This window comes from Orbicella faveolata, unplaced genomic scaffold, assembly GCF_042242905.1.
Source record: "Orbicella faveolata isolate gen_17 unplaced genomic scaffold, um_ofav_v1 contig_14, whole genome shotgun sequence".
Classification (NCBI taxonomy): Eukaryota; Metazoa; Cnidaria; class Anthozoa; order Scleractinia; family Merulinidae; genus Orbicella; species Orbicella faveolata.
The window spans coordinates 2,668,646-2,689,756 of record NW_028301541.1 but is presented as its reverse complement, the minus strand read 5'-3'; the positions used below and the strand labels follow the sequence as shown (position 1 = coordinate 2,689,756).

Below are 21,111 nucleotides of genomic sequence, written 5' to 3'. Positions count from 1 at the left end.
GTAACTGAGCCTGCGTAGTCTGCAGTGTGGAAGAATCAGGACTGAGGACTAAAAGTATGTGAACGAGTTTAGCTTTGAAAATTATAGCTAAAGAGAAAGTTGCATAGCGCCTTATATGAGGGGACCAATGTCAGCGAAATAAAGCTATAACAAGCATGAAGTATAATACACATGAATGAAAAGTCAAACATCCACCTGAACACTTAGCTTCTTATATTTATCACCACCTTTCCTGTGGGACATGAACCACTGATAAAGATCTTCTTTGCTCAGTTTTCTTAAGCTGTCCACCTGGAATAATAGCGAAAAGCAAACATGCAAATTAGAGTCAGTCTTACGATTGCGTTGGGTACGCTATTAGAGGAATTTAGATATGAGCACGAGATCGTTTACGAGGACTGACGACTTTTCAATCGGCCATTTCTGAGTTACGTTGTGCCTCTGTTTCGAAACGAGTCTTCGTGCATAACCTTTCATATGAAAATGAGTCTGCGTGAAAATGAACCATATGAACGGTTTCGCACCAAGACTCGTTTTGAAACAGAGGCACAAGGTAACTTGGAAATGGTCGATTCTAGTTTGTAGTCCTCACATTATCACGTTGCACACCCTTCTCATCCCATGAATTACCCTCTCTGCCTAAAACGAATATGAAAAGCAAGGGCTCTGAAAAAGTCACCGGTTTGAAATTTGAAAATCGTACTCATACTCAGTCTCGTACTCGTAGCCCAGTCTAAATGTCCCTTACATCAATTTTAGGTTCGGAAAGTCTTGTGTAAAGTTCTTATATACAATACAGGTTTTATTCACCTCTCGTCGTTTTCTGTTGAAGATGTAGGTCTGATCCAAAACTTCAGTCCAGTTTCTGTCGGCTTCGTCTGCCAAACTAAGATCCTCGTGTTCCTTCAGTTCAATAAGCGAGTCCACCTTGTGAGGGAAACAATATTGAGCAACAATTTCAGCTCAAGTAAAAGACGTTCAAGAAATAACCTTAGAGCGGTTTACATTAGATTGCCGTAAGAAGGAATCCAAAGTGAATCAATCAAATCTCCAAGCAAATACATGTAGCTGACATGAGGCAAGGGTTAAAGGCGTATTACTCAACTGGGAATCCTTCTGTGATATAAGGCCAGTTTCCACCATCATTTGGATGTTAGCGGGATTTCAAACGTGGACAAGTGTTGGATGTTGGACGAGTTAGCCGAAAGGTCTCTGATGGGTCCCTTGGCAGGGACGAAACATACGTATGTAAGGCTAGCCACATAATTACCCATTGTGACCTGAAATTCTTACATTTTTTTCCAAGTTAAAGGAGCTCGGTCACGGTATTTTGGGTTATTTTGGCCACTTTCAAAATTACCTTCAAATTGAAGGTAACCTGAAAATAATAGTTTACTATGATGGAAAAACAAAGAGACCATTTTAAACCATAAAGGAACAAGGATGGTTAAGGATGGAGGAGATTGACACGGATTATAAACGTGAAATTGAAAAATTTAGGCTCTACTTTTCAAGAAGTGCAAACCGTGACGTAGCTCCGAGCGAGTACGATTGGTGTTGCTTTTCCTCTTATTGGATGACAAAGTAGCGCGAGTTTTTGAGCCAATCGTGTAGCCTTTTTCAGGGCTTTCCCACTGAAAACGTTCACCTGGATATATAAAGTTATGAACTGAAATATATATATGACAGAACAGTTGTTTACCTGATTCTTGAAGTCTTCGTCTGAAAGAGCACGTAAAGTGTCACCAAATTCATCTAAAAATGCGTCAATTCGACCCTCGACATGTTCTGCACTAAAATACAAGCATTAGTTTGTTAATAGTGGGCCGAACATGAAGAAATAACCAAAAAGAACGGTTCTCTAAAGTTTAATGCGTTAAGATTTACTCGGTGTTATAAAGAAATCACCGATTTATATATTTCTCTGTACGAGGGTCGCGTTCTTACGCTCTTCTCGTGCTCATATCCTATTCGTAATTAAATATATAATATAAAAGCACTAATCAACCAGTGGCCCTCAAAACATATTTATGTCATCGATTCTTCGCGTTCACCTCGCACTGACCTCGCGCTCATCTCGAGTTCCCTCGCACGCTCATTTCGCACTGCCCTCACACTCATCTCGTCTGTCCTCGTGTTCCTCGCACGCTCAGCTCGAATTTAACCTGACGCTCTAATTCAACTTCCGCAATATCGCTGGTCTTTAAAGAATGACAAAGCGTTTAAAATATGGTGGCAACCGATACCTGAATTTTCCCGCTTGCGTTTGAACAGTGACTGAAAATCCTACAACTCCAAATGTGTTTCTACAAGAACAAAACACAGAGTACCTGGCAAAAAAGGGGAAAAAAAATAAGCGAGTGAGTCACAACCAGCAAGCGCGCTCAACAAAGCTATATATTGCGTTTGATCGAGTCGGATTACAATGCCTAATCGTGATCCTGTCTTCAAAATTAAAAATTTTGTATTATAGCAGATTAGTTCTGTGTGCTGTACTACACCAAAATGAGCTGCCTTACCCCAGCTGTTCTTGAGTGCGTAAGACATCAAAGCATGGTTCTTCCATTTTCATCTGAAAACAGTTGGAATTCTCTCATAAATAAGATCAGAAAGACATGCTGCACTCAAGCCAAAAAAATAGAGCCAAAAGAGGGTTATGCAAAATTAGCGTGAAGTAACCCCCATTATGCCCAGTTTGAGAGTCGTTTTCATCATACTGGAACAACAAACAAACAAACAACAGACAGTGTCAACAACATACCAGCAAAAGATCCATGATTGTGAATTCTTCCACGGTGGCCGGACCAGACTGAATAATAAACAAAGATTTATGTGATTGGATGGGGAAAAAAAGCAATACAACCAAACGATAAGGTCTGTAGTAGAGTGTCACAGGAGGGCCCGTAAAAACAAATGAATGAACGAACGAACGAAATGAAAAAAAAAAAATGAGACGCAGGGTTTTAGGAAGAACAAACTGACATGGCTGAGCTCAGTTTTCTAAAATTCGCACGGGGCGAGACAAAACATGATGCGTAATATAGGGATTAATGGAGAGGTACTGTTGTTACCTTATGTCTCACGGGGAACGAAGAAAATTAAGGGGAGTGGTCAACACGGGCTTTCCTTTAGTTATCGTCAAGTCTCTGCGCGCCATTAGGCGCATAAGGCCGATAATTAGTTACGATAATTTGGCTTCATTAGGAAAAAAAAGCTAGTTTCACATTAATCGACACAAGACAGAGGGTTGCTTACTGATGTATAGGCCCTTGGCAGCTGGGGTCACGTCACCAAATTTTTCCTTAAAAAATTTTGTATTATGGGTTATAACTTAAAGAATGCCAGAAATGGAAAGAGCGCATCGAAAATACCAAAATGGCCAAGTTTGAGGCCCCAGGAATTAACGAATAAGTTTATACCACAGTTTGAATTTTCGGACAATTTAGAGGATTTGTATGGAAAATGTTGCTGGAGAACAAGGTCTTGCTCTCCAACAACTTTTTACATACAAATCTTCTTATTCTTTCAAAAATTCAGACCGTCAAATATCTCATTCTCTGATGATGGGGGCCTCAAACTTGGCCATTTTGATATTTTCGACATGCTTTTTCCATTTCTGGCATTCGTTAAGTTATAGCTCATAATTTTATGAAAAGTAGGTCACGTGATGGCTTAGCTAGATTATTGTTTATACCTGGTAATAGTTAGTTACGACGGTGTTATCATCGTCCTTGTTAAATCCCATCACACGGCAGATGCATTCACCTTCTGGTAACTGGATCACTCGAATCTTACAACAAGAAAATCCATAATCCATAAGAATATAGAGCAGTTTTCACTTTAGAGAAGACAAGTTATTCACGTTTGCTTTGGCTTTGCAAACAGTGTAAACTGCGACTATCGACTGGTTTAAACTGGCGCTTAACAGATTTCCAGCACTTTCCAGGACCAGTAACCCTTTTCAAGAACTTTCCAGTCCTGGAAATGCCACAATAAAATTCCAGCACTTTCTAGGTTTTCCAGGACCCGTACGAACCCTGTATACCACTCTTCTACCTCCCCATAACAGCCACAACTCTTCAGAACGGCCACTTTACTCTGTCCCCAAGGTGGCCGTTGTGGAAAGGTTTTACCACAGTTTGTACCTCACAAGATCATAACCAAGCCCCTTAATAAACATGCTTACCTCGAGACGAAGGCAACTGCTGAGTGGCATAAACTGCAGTTTACTGCAAGCAAATTTCAATGGATAAGTTAACAAAAGTTCATTTTTTAAATGAAGTGACCGTTTCGCTTTTAAAGTTATGTTATAAATCGATAATTCAATGAAGGCTTGTAAGGGGGGCTAAAAGTGTCAAAAAAGATCAAACAAATTATTATTATCAAAAAGATCACAGAAATTCGATTTCCCCGGTGGGTTACTTTCCTGACGGGGAAATGTGGTTCTCCAAACCCCTTGTAGACTGATATGAGCAATACTAGTATGGGGACCATCAGTCAGAGGGGTAAAAGGACAAGGTAACTTTCCTTGCCTCGTACCATCTTTGTTACATAATTGTGGGTTGGCACTGCTTTTTCACAACACCCTTCACGAGTAGCAAAATTTTGTTGTTGTTGTTGTTGTTGTCGTTGTTGTCGTCGTCGCTGTTGTTGTCATTGTCTTCATGGCTGTAGCTGGTTGTCTTTTTTGCTGCGGGATCCTCACACTGACAACGACGTTCGAAAAAATAACCAACCTTCGACTTACCTATACAATTGCTCTTGCAAGGATATCGCTTCCTAGGAGGGAAAAACAAACAAAAATGCGAATGGTACAATGTAACACAGAACATGACCAGCAAGATTTACGTTAGAAACGAGTGTTTATACAGTTAATACAGTGTATTTTGGATCTAACAATATGAACAAGAGTTATCACCAAATCCGGATACAAGAAAAGAGATGTGCGAATTTAGCAATTTGTAGAGAAATTACGTTACAGGTTGTAAGCCATATCTACACCAGACTGCGTGGCAGAAGAAAATTTAACCCTGTAAATAATGGCGGCATGTAGCGTCTGCGACGCAGGCTATATCTGTACCTGCGAAGTGATATTTCCTTGAATCAAGCTCTCCACAAACAACTTTGACTTAAAACAGGATACAAAATGCTGAAACGACAAGAAAATTGAAGACCTGTGAATATATATTACATGCGCTGCGACGTAAAATCTTGTATATTCCCGCTAAACAGGTTTAGCTTTGTGTTAAACAGGTTTAGCTGTACCAACTAATAACCTCTACATCAGTAACGGACGGTAACCCGTGCTCTTGTTTACTGGTTTGAGAGGACAAATTCGCACCCACAGCTTCCAGTTTCAAGCTATTTCAGTCATTCCTAAAACCATACAGCAGCAAAACATGTCTCTGCACTTTCTCTCCAAGTAAAACACTTCTAAACCCTGCGAGCAGAGCCTTTTCATATGTACCGTAGGAAAACGTTCTGCTTGCAGGTTGACAATTCTAAAGCTGCGATCCCTTTTCAACATTTTGAAAATTCTTAGAATAATTCTTAAATTTAGTTACGGTTCAAAGAATTTTCTTACTCAACAAATGGAAGGATCACTTCAAGTTGAGCAAATACCCCGGTGACTAACAACTGCGAAAATTTATGGACTATCATGAAAATTGCTATCAACGGAAAGTAGTTACTACATGTATACGTACTCGAAGAGTCTCCACTGTGGCATCGGGAATGACGCTCCGCTTGTCAACAGTTGTCCATTTGACATGTTGCAAGATGGACAGGCGAACAGACCTAGAAAACAAAACCAACAAAAACAAATCCATACACAGCTTTTACAGTGTAGCTACCCATTTTCTCTCTAATTTAATTCACATGCACACGTAATGCAGAACGAATTTAGTCAGACAAATCACTTTGTATAGAAGAATCTTTGTTTACATTATTTGCCGCATTAGCTTAAGCGATACAGTTTCTGATAGTTACATTGACATTAGTTCTGAATATTGAAAGAGCACAACACGATTAACTGTTCCAAATAATTTGAGCCCGATGTATTGAATACTTTCTCTGCGATACGGGTTTAAAACCTCGCCGCAATTTTATAAAGAATGCATGAGCTCATTAGCGTTATTTTGCAGATTTGAAAGCCAATTTCTCCTCGAATGTTACACCCAAAGCACCAAAAACGTTCACCAATTAATGCGGTTCACCAGCTCTTTAAATGTTTGTAGTCAATTCGTGTCTAGCGTGATGCCTTCTCTGCGCAAACTCGTCAATTACGTCAGCAATGATTTTCCTAAGGAGACTACATCGAGTCCTCTCTTGGTCACGTGACACTAACTGTGCAAAAATTCATCTCCATGCAAGAAACAACCAAATATACTTATAAAAAAAAAACTCGCCTTTTCATACCTGACTAACTTTTGTGGCTTGATGATCGAGTTACGGTATGACCTCATTAACTTACGCTACAAGTGTAAATAGAAAAATAGCATTTAAAAATAGCGACAAGTCTTAGAAGCAAACTCGTTGGTAAGTGACGATGAGGATTATGCCTACAATATTCCCAGTAAGTTCACCGCAGGCAGTTATACCCCCAATTAGTATAATTGCAGAGCTGAACAAAGAGTTTCCAGCAATCTGATTGGTTGAGCGATTCCTTACTGATACATAAACAATAGCCTCCATTTGGCGCGGAAATATGCTTGGGTATTTGTCTGCGGACATTATCTGTTCCGAGAAGCGAACAGTTTTCCGAGAGCACTCTTAGCCGTGAAAGTAAAGTAGATGGCAGTCAAGAATGGGGCAGTGGTAGAATTGAAATCCTCTCAATTAAGGGATTTACTTCTGTGCACTGGCAGGAAATCTTGAAGCCGCCTTAACTGGTAAAATGAGCGTATTCTATGAGAGTAACTATAAGAGTATTCTCCCGCTTTGTTTCTATTCATTACGATATTAAATGTTAAAATAAATACATACACTACACAGATATTTAGCTACCTTACCTTGACCATTTCAAACGTCTGAGTACTGACAGTAAAATTTGCCATGTGATCAATGATCGTGTTAAACAACAGCTGAAGAAAGTAACAAAGTAACAGTAATTAACAGATCACATGTTATAACGAGGGGGGGAGGTATAACAGATATTTGACACTTACCGCTAATTTGTGGTTAAATCCTTCCAGTTTAAGAATAATTCCCGTTTCGCTGACCGTCATGGAATAACTAGAATTTAAAACTAGTTTTAGCGCAAGCTAGCTCTTTATTTTAGTGGAAGAACTTAACGTAAACCCTATGTGAGGCCCTTAGGGGTTTTGGGATGCAGGATAGTTGGGTAAAAAATCAACGGGATACAGGATATTTGGGGGGAAAATAATGGGATGTGGGATATTTAGATCAGAAAAAAACGGGATATACAGTAGGAAAATAGTTCAGTATTGCAATGGGAATTAATGGGATATTTGGGCAAAAAATTAACGGGATGCGGGTCAATTCATGCCAAAAATGGACACACTGCAGAAACTCCCAAAGCTATTCACCCCGTACATGCTGTGCGATCTCTTGCCAGCTATGTCAAGAGGTTTCCTTTGTGGTTTACTGACTGAATTCTTCATATTTGTTTAGACACAAAATCTAATCCAAACACAAGCCCATTCCTATAGACAACCCAATATTTTCTTCAATATTAAATTCCGAATTTATGAATTTATGAGAATAGACCATCAAAACGTACCCTAACTGAGCTACATCGGCAGCATACGCGATTTCCTTCAAGTTATATTCCAACACACTCAGAAAAAGGTCGGATTGAACCATGCTAAAAAATAAAATCAAATAAAATTGACGCTAATAAAAGAAACATTAAGATACAAATCAGATATAAAACCAGTGAATGGGCTATTCAGTAGAGTGACTATTTGAAACTAAGTGTGCGATACTCTGTTACGTACTAATCGGATATAAACAATACATGCACAATTCGGTAGTGACTTTTTAACACAAAATTCAAGTGCGCGCTACTTTATAACGTACCAGTCAAACATAAAAACAGTGTTTGCGCTATTCAGTAGGGTGGCCAATTGAACTATGCGCTTCCCTGTAACGAACCAATCAGACATAACAAAAGTTTTTGCATTATTCAGCAGAGTGACTATTAAACACAAACTCGAAGTGTGCGTTACCCTGTAACGAACCAATGAAACAAAAACATTGTCTACGCTATGAAGTGTGTAAAACACAAATTAAATCAAAGTGTGCCTTACTTTATAATGTGTCAGAGCGGGTAGTGCAGAGTAGTCAATTTAACTGACAAACGCCAAAAGCAAATACATAATTATGAAATGACCGATAACATTGGTACTTTGTGAAATTGTCTCTCTGCATTTGGACTATTTAGTCAGTTAATCAAAAACTACTCCTAAATCAGCAAGTAATATATCAAACACGGGAAAAAGTGTTTCATCGGATATCCAAACACCTAGAAGAGAGTCTTTTTGAAGGGCTATTAATACTAGTAGGCTGAAAATTGTAAATTAAATACTGTTTATATAACAAGGATGAACATGTGAACATCAACCATGTTACCTCTCAGGAGTGGCGTTTACCAGTGGCGACATAAGGTGAAAATAATACCTGGCTGAAGATATAAAGACGATAAAATTACCAGGTTAACAGAAGAAAAAAGGACATTGGTATTCAGTCGTGATTAGCGAGACAGCCGTAACCCCCTTAAGGAGTGGGGCTTGTGGTGATGGGAGAGATGACTGTATTCGCTTTGTGTCATAAAATCGGAGTTGGGTTCATGGGCTTCCTTGCCTTATAGATTGACATTTTGTAAACATATTTATAAATGGCACAAATAAAACGAACAAACGTCGAGCTCGATGGCAAGCGTTCTACCATACTGCAATTTGAAGCAAACGAACAATGATGATCAATGATTACTGACAAACCTCGTGGTGTTTTGAATTTTGTGTCCTTTGAGTGCCAGACCTTCCCGAGATGGCAGTCATGGACTAGTTCTGGAAACTGCAAAGAAAAAGAGAAGAATAATCCCAACAGAAACTGAAGTTCGCTACTGGTTTACGAAGAGGACGCGTAGCCAAAGTTCGAAAACTGAATCCAGTAAGAGATTGATGGTTTACGTCATCTAAAGGGAGACATGATGTTGTCTTGGATGAGGTACTCTCAAAGATATTCACATCTCGTTTCCTAAAGCAAACTTGCACCAAAGTCATTTTGATAATTACCTCGCCAACTGGTCTGTCAGGATCTTTGATTTCAAAATCAGTGGCTGTTGAAAAACAATTAGTGTTGTTACACATACATGTAATAATTATTATAAAGACAGTAGAAATGTTAACAAAGTCAAGAGTGATCAAAATCTAGTTTCTCCTCACAAAATCAATACATTTTTCAGCAGACAGGTAATGAGAATAAAGAAAAACATTAACAAAGACGGATTTAGGGGCGTGTGGATTGGATGGCTAGTCACCCCCACTTTGGAGGAGCAAAAAAATAAAAAAAATGAAAACAATTGTGAATATTATGGGCAAAATAAAGGCAAACACTCTAAACAGATACCTCATTGTAATTTCTACTCTGTGACTTTGCTAGTATTTCTGGTGATTCTTCAACCCAAAGATACCTGCCATCCACCTCCCCTTGAAAAATCCTGCACCCCCCTGTAAGGTGATATCGTTTTGATGCAACCTCAATTATCGATGGAAAAACTTACCAATGAACTTATTTTCTTCTGGAAAATGAAGTTCTGGGTTCAATTCCAGATCTGAAATAAATAGAATTACAAGATGAAGATCCAGCTCATCAGCTGACACAGAAATCTGCAGCGAGTAATAATTACTCGCTGTAGATTTCTGTTTTAGAATATCTGGATATACTCAACTAGTGTATAAATTAAATCATTTTTTTTCTGTCCAACCTAGGGTTGAAGGGTATCCAACTGCTAGAATTGATGCAGTCTAAACTGGATAACAACATTTCTTTCATAAGTTTCTTACTTTTCCATTTTTCAAGCCACTGTGGATCAATATCTGAAAAGTAAAGGACAGGACACCAATTAACCAACAATTGACAGACTTCTTTAGGAAAGCTGAAGTTTAATATTTCGATAGAAGAATATTCTCAACTGCAAAATTGCTATCGAAATAGTACTCAATCCTCAACTAAAGGACAATTTCAAAGTTGAACAAACCTGAGCAGATGTAGGGAGTCTGGAACCAAGGCTCATAATCAGTACATTCATCCTGGAACCTCTTGGACAACAGCAAAATATTGGCCCTTTCTGGCTTAAGCATGTTCTGGACATTTTGAATAACCTAATGTACAGAACAAGTAAAACAGATTAATTAAATCAAACACATTAAAATGCCATGAACTTAGTTAATACAGAAGTAAACAAATATAACTAATTAAAAGAAACTATGCTTTCATTTCAAAATTGCAATTCAACTGTATGGTTTTCGACATAATTTTTGTTTTCATCATATATCAGTTTCCCACTCTTGGTTAGCGACACATTGTAATCTTTAAGAACGATCAGTATTTGGAAGTTACCAAGAGTTACATTTTAAAATTGATAGCCCCCTCCCCCCCTCCCAAAAAAAAAACCAAACAAACAAGAACACAGCATTGCCTATATCTGTTTTTAATTACCTCTTCATTAAATTCCCACATCAGTTGATCTCCCGTTAAATAATCTTCTTCGGGATAAAGCTGTAAAAAATAATACATAAACCCAATTTAAAAAATAAATAGTAAGAGTAAAAAATAAGACCAAAACCACATACTTAATAAATAAATATAAAGTATAATGTACATGTACACAAAATCCTGAGACTGCAGGAGTTGCCAGTCATAAAAAAGCTAGTTTCTGACTTCCAATGACAGCTGATCAGTACGTATTGTTACCAAAAAAAATGTACCTGCATGTTTTCCACAAGGTCCTCAACATAGTCATAGGGCTCACACTGAAAAAGACAGAAGTCAATTAACATTCACCCACTGCTGGGGGTAACCCTGCGATGGACTAGCATCCCATCCAGGGGGGAATAGAAATACTCCTGGTTGCTTCATGCTACAGAAACCGGGATAAGCTCCGGCCTGATGGGCCACTTGGCTTGTATGCAGACTTTACCTTACTGTAAACAACTGTATTTCATTCCATGATACCATAACTGTTTTTACCTGTTCACGAAATCTGAACTCATTCTCCTCAATGGTCTGAAGTTCCTTGTATATTCTATGGATTGACAAATAATGAGCCAGTCACATTCAAGGAATCATGTATAAAAAGTAACATGAAATCACTTTGAATATGCTTTACTGTGATAGGTTTAAAAAATTGGTGCTACTTGGTCATCAAATCAGAGGGAAATTAACCAACACCAATCACCATACACCATACACATTTTCCTACGCTTGACACCAGTTCTATGTATTTTCTTCAATTTACAATAAACTTAGTTCATTGAGTTTTTTGTCTGGCTTTTGTAATTGCTCCCACTGGTTTTGGTTTTGTGGCACTCAAATAACAAAACAACAACAGGTATACATGTGCTATAGAGCAACACATTCTATAGAAGACAGCTGAGGATATCGCATTAATGTTTCACACAAGAAAAGAATGTATAATGAATGTGTTTTTGAGTCAGGATGTAATATTATTTTGTTGATACAAACCTCTCCTGCGGTCCTTTCTGTCTGAGTAATTCCAGATATTGAAACACAATAGTCAAAATCTAGAAGAAAAGAAATTAACTGCTTGACATAATTATTTACAAATGTAGAGATTCTTGCAAAGACTCACTCTTGAATGAATTAAACATCCCCAACAAAAATTTTGCAAGTACTAACAGAGCTATAAGCACAACACAACATGAACTGTACCTCAAAAATGTGGTCCATGCCTTCATCCTGAAATAGGTACAAAATTAATAAGGAATATGAAATGTAATTGTTATTGAATCATCTAAATACCTGCAGTATCAGTTAATTAATCAGTCAACTGGTACATACATTGTGTACATGTATGTTATTAAACTAACGTAACATCATATTGGAGAAATATTGGTTGAGTTCCTTTTTTTCTTTCTTTTTTTTTTCTTGTAGGTTTATGGATCAAGCCAAAAATGAGGTCCATAAACCTGCAAATATTGAAACAAACCAAAGAATATTGTCCTTTCTACTTTACAAAAACTGTCTATTTTCTGCAATGAATTGAAAAAGCAATTTGCCAAAATTAATCAGTGAGTGGGCTGGCCCATCTTAGCATTTTGTATTATTCGGACCTCTAAGGGAACCAATCAGAATACTCCTTTTCATTGCAAATCAGTTCACCCATGCAATAAATGTACACATCAACCTTTAATTAAGTGTTTTTATTAATTAATAAAAGTAAATAACAAGTACATTAAAAAATGTACTCGCCAATAATGATGTCCGCGAACATCGAAACGTCATGTCCTTTTTAACCATTTTTAAAAATTTCTATAATAAATGTTGTTAAGAAACGTTTTTTCGAATTTTTTATAGCTAAATGACAAGTGTATCAGGTAATGTCATGATGATTACATTGTACAAGTTTAGTCTCACTTTTTGAGGTTTCTACATGTATGTTGTTACTTGCTGGGAGAAGAGAGCGTAATGGTAAATTTTTGCCTCCAGAGCCCAGGCTAAGATGACGGGTAGGGAGGTTTAGGTTATTAGAATTTGAAGGAGGCCTAACATCAATTAGAAGATAGGAACTTGAGGAATGACAAAGGCATTGATACCAGCATGAAACTATAATGTCAGTGACTGGTTAACAGACTTACTGTAAGACTAATCAAACATGGGAAAAAAGCAAAACTAGTGTTGTGTTCTTGGCCAGATTCTCCATTGCCGCAAAGTAAACTGCCAGCCCAAGATCTAAACACCAAGAACAGTTAAGAAAGAAACATCGTCAGTGCATTGAAGTCTGTAACTCTCCTCAAGATCAACGTTAAGCAAAAGTTAGCTGTTTAGTCTTTTTGAACGAATAAGCCAAACAAAATCAACCAAATATTTATACACCTGCTTTATCTGAAACTGATAACATTCTAATCTTACTTAGCAGTTTCATCATTTGTGCAAAAACGTCTTGAAATTAACCTAGCCACAGATACTGTTAACGAAATAAACTTGATTACCATCCCTTGGGAGCTATACAAAAGTTATTTAACAGGCACAATATTAAAACTCTTACTTTTTTATCAGTAGTGACAAAATACTTCCTGGTCCTTCATGTCCCATTAACCAGGATACATAATGCATTGGCTTGATTCTACATTAAAACAATAAACACAGTAAGTTAAGGAATTAAGACATTCACTTGCTCAAGGAAATGCTTTTACTTGTTAAAGTGAATTTAGTTAACTAGTGTTCTTAACATAAATTTTGGATGCACTGTAAACCATAGTAACAGAATGACATCATACATGTATTTCCACACAAAATATAAAATACATACAGTCGAGCACATAGGTTACATGGATTTAATCAAGATTAGATATTTTCTTGGCTTCCTATACAACATGTAGCAAATTTAACAGTGAAAGAAATGTGTGCATATTATTAGCAAGGAGGACCCAGGTACCTGTAATACTTTTGCTGAGGTGGTAGAACCCAAGTTATCTCTAGCTGATGTACATCCTTCACTGGTATCACTGCAATAATAAAATTGTGAAAAATATAAAATTATGAAAAATAAAAATTTATACTATAATTATCTTTAAATAGCTGAAGAATCTATGAACAAAAATACGTTTCTGAAAGGTGAAGAAATATTATGATACAATTAGAACACAAGACATTTTGGTGTCAATATTAAACAGGAAATTCCATTATAAAAGGATTGGCAGTACTCCCTTTATTTAACGTGTTTGTACCCCTCCCCCCAATCTCTTTAGGTGCATACTTTTTTTCAAGAAATTTTAGCTTTTGAGAGTAGCTAGTTCTTGGAATTTACCATAACCCTATTTGGGCAGGGTATGGACATTTTACGGGGCCACACAAGGCATGATTATTTGTCTTTAATTTGTGGCTTGTTACCAGTAAATTTGTGGTACATTATGGAGTGAGAAATGCTGTAAACCAAACATGTCTGGTTAAAAGTATTTAAACAAGTCTTCAATATTGTGATATTGTGATATGGGAAAATGTGAAAAATAGTAACTTAGTTGAAGTTGAAACAGTCAGACTAATAAGTGATGTATACTGTTCTCTAATGCTGAAAATACCTGTTGTGTTTTATTCATAATTTATGTTATAGCAATTAAACCTCACCTTACCTTTATATACTTTATGAAATTTTGATTTATCAAAAGGGATCTGAAACAAATTATTAAGTTAAATAATTATTCATTTTTGAACAACATATATTAACAAAATATATAGAATCAATATTAATTACATTTAAAAAAATTAAACTTTCGTGCACTGAAGAGTTAATACATGTAGTACTGTGTAGTACTGTTCATAATACTCACTGTGTAGTCTTGAAAATTTGGCTTTGGTTGTGAGCTGTGAATAAGTTAAAAGTAAATTATTATTCACTCGATAATTCTCTTGCTAATGTACCTGTAGTATAAAAACTGTGCAGTCAACTGTAGCAAGTTGAAAAATTTACAATTTGTTCTCCAGATGTAAATAAATCAATACACATAAAACTCAAAGAAAACTATGAAATTATTATTTAATTATTAAGTACAAAGTATTAATGACAGTTACATGTAGGTAAATAGTAGTGGTACTGCAATAGAAATGGGAAAACAATATACAAAATAAACTTTTTAAAGGGCCAAAAAATATTATGATACATGTATATACATTACATATAAGGATTAATGAATATTTCTCTTGTTTCTATGCATAAAAGACAGAGTACCCATTTAATGGATTTTATGTTAGAAAACAATAATTGTTATTTATAATTTATCAAAATACTTAGGTTTGGAACACTTGATTACAGACTGTCTATATTCTGTAACAAAAATAACTTCATCACTTACTTATTGGATATTTTAGAAAATGATTCTCGGACCATCTTTTCCAAATTATCAAGAGACTCTGAAACAAAAGACAGTTTTGATCAACATTGATGTAAAAGTATGCAATGTTCAGTGAATAGCTAACTAGCTACCAAATAAACAACTAAAAAGAAGACAAGGTAACATCAAACAATAAATTTTAATATAAATTATTATATGGCTTGTGTTTGTAGCCAATATACTGTAACGTGCCCTCTGATTGGCCAATTCTGGAGCATTATTCTCACAGAATGCCATGGGCCAATTATGGGTCTGCAAAACGAAAGCAAAAAGCCATATAATAAACAACTTATTAACCTCAAACATTTGGTCTTTACGGGAAAATCTCAAACCTCAGCCTTGCCGTATACAGCAAGATCTCGGTTTGAGATTTTCCCATAATGACCTCACTTTCAGTCAATAAGTTGTTATTATTAATTTTTAAATTACACAAAATGTTTTAGTCCTACCTCCTGAAATCACAGCTAGTGTCATGTACTGTGCAGAATACATTCTCTTCTGAAAATCTCGTAAAGATTTATTCACATCGATATTCTGTAAGCATTTCAAAACCCAAACATGACTTGTCAGCTACATAATTCAAATCATTTCAGATCCACTGGTTCAAATTCGAATAAATTGAATAAGTAGCCAGTTTGAATTTGTGTAAGAAGACAAATGTTACAGAAAAATATCAAACTTTTGCTAACCTTTTCCTTAGGAATTTTCTGTAGTGTTTCTTCATTTCCTAACATGTTTGAAATTAAATTTATTTTTAATATTTAACAATAGAAGTCCAGATATTTTAACTCCAAAATTTTCAAATAAACAGCTTTGAAATGAATAACGAGCAAAACTCAAGCATACACAATTGAAATTAAATTTTTAGTCCAACTCACCCCACAGAAATTTTCCAAATGGATGACCTTTTTCAGTCAGCAAAGCAAGGAGCTGCATTTTCCTGACAGAGTCACTCTGATAACTCATTCTAAATTCTACAAAATAAAATGACAGTCATAAAATCAAAAACAGTAAATCAGTGTTCTTAATTTAACTCCACAGCATTACCAATGGCAGACTTGTCATAACAATTTACATGTACTTCCTACAATGATGGGAGAAGAACAATGTTTAATTATAATTGGAATTTTTTTTATTATGTCTGTTTGTAAATTGGGGTCAAAGAGTTTCTCACTATGATTCTTCAAAAGTCTTGTCAAACATACCCAACCTGCTGGTATCGTATACAAATCACAAACACATGCTATAACACAGTAGTTGACTTCATACCACTTTCCACTGCCTGTATTTCTCTGTCGACACTGTCTTCTTTAAGAAGAGGAGAAATGAAGAACTGTGCAAACCTGTACATAGTTTGAGAACAAGAAAATACCACCTGCTATCATTATTGAACCACTGTCAAAGGCATAGCACACAAAAATATTATCCATCACCAAATTTCTAATAATTTATTATGTAAAAAAGGAGAATAATGACAATCTCAATCAATTTACGCACTTGCAGACATTACGACGGTGATAAATCATTGCCCTTAGTTAAAGCTGCTACTACTCAATTAACTTTCAAAATTTTTAGTAAAAAAAAAATACTTTGACAACCGTCTGATTGGCTCCACTTCATTTGATTCAACCAGTGAGAGAGGAGAGGAAGGTCAGTGCAATATTTCATGTCCTGTTGTTTTATAAACTCTACTCTTTCAAGTACAAGTTCTGAGTAAAAACAGACAAAGGTTCAAATTTCTGAAAAAATAGCTCGGCTTATAGATAAATAAACATAAGTGGTATTTTAAAATAAATTTGTACTGAACCTGTCTAAAGTTTCCCTGAAGTACTTCCGTCTGACATCAAAGACGAAGGTGGTCTGAAATGAGCATTATTAATAAAAATACAGTACAGATATATTAATTAATCATAGTTGTATTTTATTTTATACTTAGGTGTGTGCTAAAAAGGCATTTTGTTATGTTATAAGAAAAAACTACATATACAGATTTAGCAGTTAGTAAAGTACATGTATCATAAATGCAGCTGCTACAAGTTCCTCTTGACTGTCGTAACTACAGTCTTCAATGGGCAAAATGGTATAAAGGCACTAAAAATCCAAAAAATATAGTGTGATGAATTTCATATCCATTTGATTTTTGAAAATGTGGTCAAACACAGTCTTTCATATTCGATATATTAATTGAATCACTGGTTGAAGTGTCCAGGCCTGGAAAAATGTTAAAAGCATTATGCCATGCCATTGAAGTAAGTGGAGACTGAGACAAATCAGTTCAAAATGCCATCACTGTCACTTCACTCAAGTTTGAGATGACATACTGCATATCCAATTTAATTCCTGGGGTACAGCTGCAAACCAAACTGATTCAAAGCATTGCTCTTTAGATACATAAAGGTTGATCACAAGTGGTGCTCTCCTTGAACTTTCTACATAATTATACGAACACCAGGGGAACTTCCATATAAAAAGGCCGGGGTTGTTTATGGAAATTTTGAAAAAAACTTCTAAGAGGTAACAAGATCCTGTTTTGTGGGCGTGCCTTGAAATTTTTTTTTCACCCCTAATGGGTACCAATTCTAATACAACACATTAACTGGCACTGATATTTTTTCAGCTTAAATATCCTAAGAGATACCGTGAAAGCTCCCTTTTGAGGTTGAACACCTCGACATGTACAAACACCCACCTTTTTAACCCCTAAAAGGTACCCCAAGTACCCCTATCCTTCTATCCTTCTCTTCATATGGGAGTCACCCCCACCCCTGTCCCGACTAGGTACGCATGCCTAAAAAAAACATACCCTTTCACAATCAGTTGAAGCATTATCTGATCCTCCATGTTTCTTGATAAAAGCATCAAAGGCATTCTCATCAGGATATTTTTCACTGCCCATAAAAACCACTGAAAAAAGTAGAGGCAATCTGCTTTCAGTTTCAGATGTCAAAACACGAAGCCATGCTCAAAACCTTTAGGTCACATCAAAATTAATGTAGCCAAAGGATGTGTAGTACGTGTAAACATAACCTAAGTTTTTAGAAACTTATGTCACGCTACACATTGTCAATGTAAACTTTAACGATTGCCTATTCTCTCTAGGGATACATCTCCGACAGAAATATGATATTTAAATAATTACAAACAACAACATGAGCGATAACAGTAATGCACCAAGTGACCAAAGGTTGCTAGACTGTAATGGAAAGTTGATTGACAGTTACCCTGACTACAGGCAGGACAGCAGCATGGCATGGTTTACAGGAATCTTAATTTGTGAATGATATGCAAGTCTATAATGATTATTAATTAGTATTTAATTCTTACTATGTTCTAAGAAGTGAGCTAATCCTGGAACATGGTCTGGATCAGAAAAGCTACCAATGCCAATGCAAAGGGCTGCAGCAGACTGAGAAAAAGAAAATTTGATAATGATACATGTACATCAATGATCAATCATATATAAACATTTGTACACTATAATTATTATGAACAACAAATTAAATACTTCTTTAACACTTACAGCGCTCAGTGAAAAAGATATTAAAAACTGGAAGACACCTCTTTTGCTTTGAAAAGTCAAAGGTCCAGGTGAGGGGAAGGGGTACTCCCATATATGGGCTATTTTCGTATGTACCGCGGGATAGGGTAGGATTTTTGACCTTCTTGATCCTTAAATAGGGTATCATTTTTGCCCCTATTGGCACTGTGCTCTCAGTGTGACTCTCAGATAGGGTACCTAAATTGTATCAGTCAAAATTGCAGTGCATAAATGCCCAGCTCAATGAAAAGAAATTATCTGTTAAAAGTGAACTATCCGTTAACTTCCAATGTTACAGAAATGAAATAAAGTTGGCCCCTTCACATATTCTTAGTTTTTGTTTCTTTCCCTTAAACAAGGTATCAATTTTCATTTGCTTCACCCTTAAAAGAGGTCTGGGTAAGACTCTTCGCAGCAAACACGTATCTGAAATTTACAGAAGTAGCCCCTTGGTGGGGTCAAGGGAAATGAAGGTGACAGGGTATACATCACTCCTTGGGAAGGGATATTAATAGCACCAGTACACCTTCTAGATGGGTCATTCAGGATGAATTTAAGGAGGGCCATGCCCCCTTTTCTCTTTTTATTTTCAAAAATACCTCTAGCTTTAGGGCAGAATTTCATTCGGTTTGTGGGGGGGATAACTTGCACTATGTCGCAAGTTCTTCAGCACCCTTTATCTGAATTTCATTTCAACGTGCTTTTGCAAATGATTTGGAGAAACTTACTAGTTTTGTATCTTTTGCTTTTCTCAATCTCTCACAATCATTTTCTTGGTCCCTATCAGGATCTTCGCCAATTACTCCATCAATGTCATCATCACCATCATCACTGTTATCATCGTCGTCGTCGTCATCAACATCACTCTCGTCATCAAGGTCTTCACTACACCCATCTTCATCATCTGTTGTTGACATATCACTGTCATGGTGTTTGCGATGAGTGACTGATTGTGTATCTGATACTAGCAGTGCTGTTAAACCATTTTCTAAATGTATGACCCTAAAATAGAAAAAGTTAAGTAAATTATTACTGAATGACAACTCCATATTTCATCTTATTTAAGTTCTGATAAGTGTTCTGACACTGAAAATATGTAATTGGGAGTTGTAGCGACCTTATCATTAGTGTGTTGGACTCCAGACTGAGCGATCGGGGTTCAAGCTCTGGCCAGAGTCACAGTGCCTTTCTACACCAAGGAGTAATGATAATAATGGGCACTGGCAAATGGTGAATTCTGCAGAACCAAGAGTTATCTGCAATGATTGGTTCAAGAAAATATCTCTACCCAAGCTACGACTGTCCAGAGGTCACAATTGAAAGTTTTGAAGGGGTGTGGGCTCTCAGAAGCCAAAATTAAAAAACTACTATTGAATTTCTGGTGGGGTGGGATTCATACCAACAAAACATTGTAAGGAAGGTCCAGCATACATGTAGTCAATCAAACATTCAAAAATCAAACTCAATCAAACTCAATATGTGGATTGAGTTTGATCGAGTTAGGCAATCCAACAAAATCAAACACCAAACTTTGTGTGAGTTTGATTGAGTTTGACACCAAATTTAATCGAACGCAGTCCAATGGATTGTGTTTGATTTTGTTCTAACAAAGTATCTCAAGCCTTGAAAAACATTATTGATTTTCAACAGCAATTTTACAAAAATCAACAGTTTGGAAATCAAACATTCAACTTTGTGCGATTGCTGAACTCAAACACACTCCATCCATGGATTAAGTTTGATTGAGTTCGATTGAGTCTGGTCAAAAGTCAGTTCGATTGGGTTCGATTGACTATGCCGGGAAAAGGAATAAGGACATGGATGTTTTCTGCAAAACAAAATGTAAATTATGTTTCAACAAATTTGAAAATTTCTCTGGGTGTATTCCAATAACTAATTCACACTGGAGCAAATTTAAAGATTTACTTAATACATGGATCACTGTGTTTATGGTCGTATACTTCTTTTGAAGCTTCGTCAAGCTTGTTTATAACTGAGAAGGTTTCAACATCCTTTCCGCTATCCAAATTAAACCGGAACTCACAACCCACCCAAACAATCAGACAAAAAAATAAACGCCGTTTTAGAAGGCCGAAGTCACCACAATGGCACAGTGTTGCTAGCCAACAAGTATATATGAAGGCTACCTTCAGTCTAGGGAAATCTACACTTATAAAATCACATTTAGCTTCTCTAAAAATATACGATCGAATACCCGGTAAAAAATGGTTATTTTCAGTGAAAATACGGAATTGATCCACCGGTACCTTCTTTGTAATGACCCACTAGGAGTGAATCTGATCATTCTCAAAATTTTAAACCATAAATTGGATTACGAAACAGGAGAAAAAAGAGGAACGAATGAATGAAAAGACGCCGATTTTTACCTGTAATCTCTGGGGTCATTCGGCGACTTCACAATTGCCGCCATGTTGTTCTTTTTTAGCAGTAGATGCTTCGTGTATGACAAAGCAAAGG

General features: G+C 36.4%; 1 protein-coding gene across 1 annotated transcript in view; it reads right to left on the bottom strand.

The window, feature by feature from the left end:
* Nucleotides 1–21,111, bottom strand: part of LOC110048572 (nardilysin-like) — a 21,873-nt gene extending 762 nt beyond the window's left edge. Inside the window, exons 1-41 of the mRNA XM_089287256.1 lie at nucleotides 21,021–21,111; nucleotides 19,362–19,635; nucleotides 18,420–18,501; nucleotides 17,899–17,999; nucleotides 16,903–16,955; nucleotides 16,365–16,438; nucleotides 15,974–16,069; nucleotides 15,785–15,822; nucleotides 15,545–15,629; nucleotides 15,057–15,114; nucleotides 14,535–14,568; nucleotides 14,337–14,376; nucleotides 13,643–13,712; nucleotides 13,253–13,330; nucleotides 12,843–12,936; nucleotides 11,917–11,943; nucleotides 11,710–11,768; nucleotides 11,215–11,269; nucleotides 10,953–10,997; nucleotides 10,684–10,743; nucleotides 10,223–10,346; nucleotides 10,029–10,061; nucleotides 9,746–9,796; nucleotides 9,258–9,301; nucleotides 8,961–9,036; nucleotides 8,593–8,644; nucleotides 7,742–7,825; nucleotides 7,167–7,233; nucleotides 7,011–7,082; nucleotides 6,418–6,473; nucleotides 5,706–5,796; nucleotides 5,081–5,149; nucleotides 4,748–4,779; nucleotides 4,187–4,229; nucleotides 3,695–3,790; nucleotides 2,762–2,809; nucleotides 2,520–2,572; nucleotides 2,247–2,330; nucleotides 1,703–1,793; nucleotides 811–927; nucleotides 196–291 (exon numbers count right to left, since the gene is read on the bottom strand). Coding sequence (XP_089143382.1) covers nucleotides 196–291; nucleotides 811–927; nucleotides 1,703–1,793; nucleotides 2,247–2,330; nucleotides 2,520–2,572; nucleotides 2,762–2,809; nucleotides 3,695–3,790; nucleotides 4,187–4,229; nucleotides 4,748–4,779; nucleotides 5,081–5,149; nucleotides 5,706–5,796; nucleotides 6,418–6,473; nucleotides 7,011–7,082; nucleotides 7,167–7,233; nucleotides 7,742–7,825; nucleotides 8,593–8,644; nucleotides 8,961–9,036; nucleotides 9,258–9,301; nucleotides 9,746–9,796; nucleotides 10,029–10,061; nucleotides 10,223–10,346; nucleotides 10,684–10,743; nucleotides 10,953–10,997; nucleotides 11,215–11,269; nucleotides 11,710–11,768; nucleotides 11,917–11,943; nucleotides 12,843–12,936; nucleotides 13,253–13,330; nucleotides 13,643–13,712; nucleotides 14,337–14,376; nucleotides 14,535–14,568; nucleotides 15,057–15,114; nucleotides 15,545–15,629; nucleotides 15,785–15,822; nucleotides 15,974–16,069; nucleotides 16,365–16,438; nucleotides 16,903–16,955; nucleotides 17,899–17,999; nucleotides 18,420–18,501; nucleotides 19,362–19,635; nucleotides 21,021–21,064 — 2,946 coding nt within the window. The 5' untranslated portion in view covers nucleotides 21,065–21,111. The remainder of the gene's footprint in view (nucleotides 1–195; nucleotides 292–810; nucleotides 928–1,702; nucleotides 1,794–2,246; nucleotides 2,331–2,519; nucleotides 2,573–2,761; nucleotides 2,810–3,694; nucleotides 3,791–4,186; nucleotides 4,230–4,747; nucleotides 4,780–5,080; nucleotides 5,150–5,705; nucleotides 5,797–6,417; nucleotides 6,474–7,010; nucleotides 7,083–7,166; nucleotides 7,234–7,741; nucleotides 7,826–8,592; nucleotides 8,645–8,960; nucleotides 9,037–9,257; nucleotides 9,302–9,745; nucleotides 9,797–10,028; nucleotides 10,062–10,222; nucleotides 10,347–10,683; nucleotides 10,744–10,952; nucleotides 10,998–11,214; nucleotides 11,270–11,709; nucleotides 11,769–11,916; nucleotides 11,944–12,842; nucleotides 12,937–13,252; nucleotides 13,331–13,642; nucleotides 13,713–14,336; nucleotides 14,377–14,534; nucleotides 14,569–15,056; nucleotides 15,115–15,544; nucleotides 15,630–15,784; nucleotides 15,823–15,973; nucleotides 16,070–16,364; nucleotides 16,439–16,902; nucleotides 16,956–17,898; nucleotides 18,000–18,419; nucleotides 18,502–19,361; nucleotides 19,636–21,020) is intronic.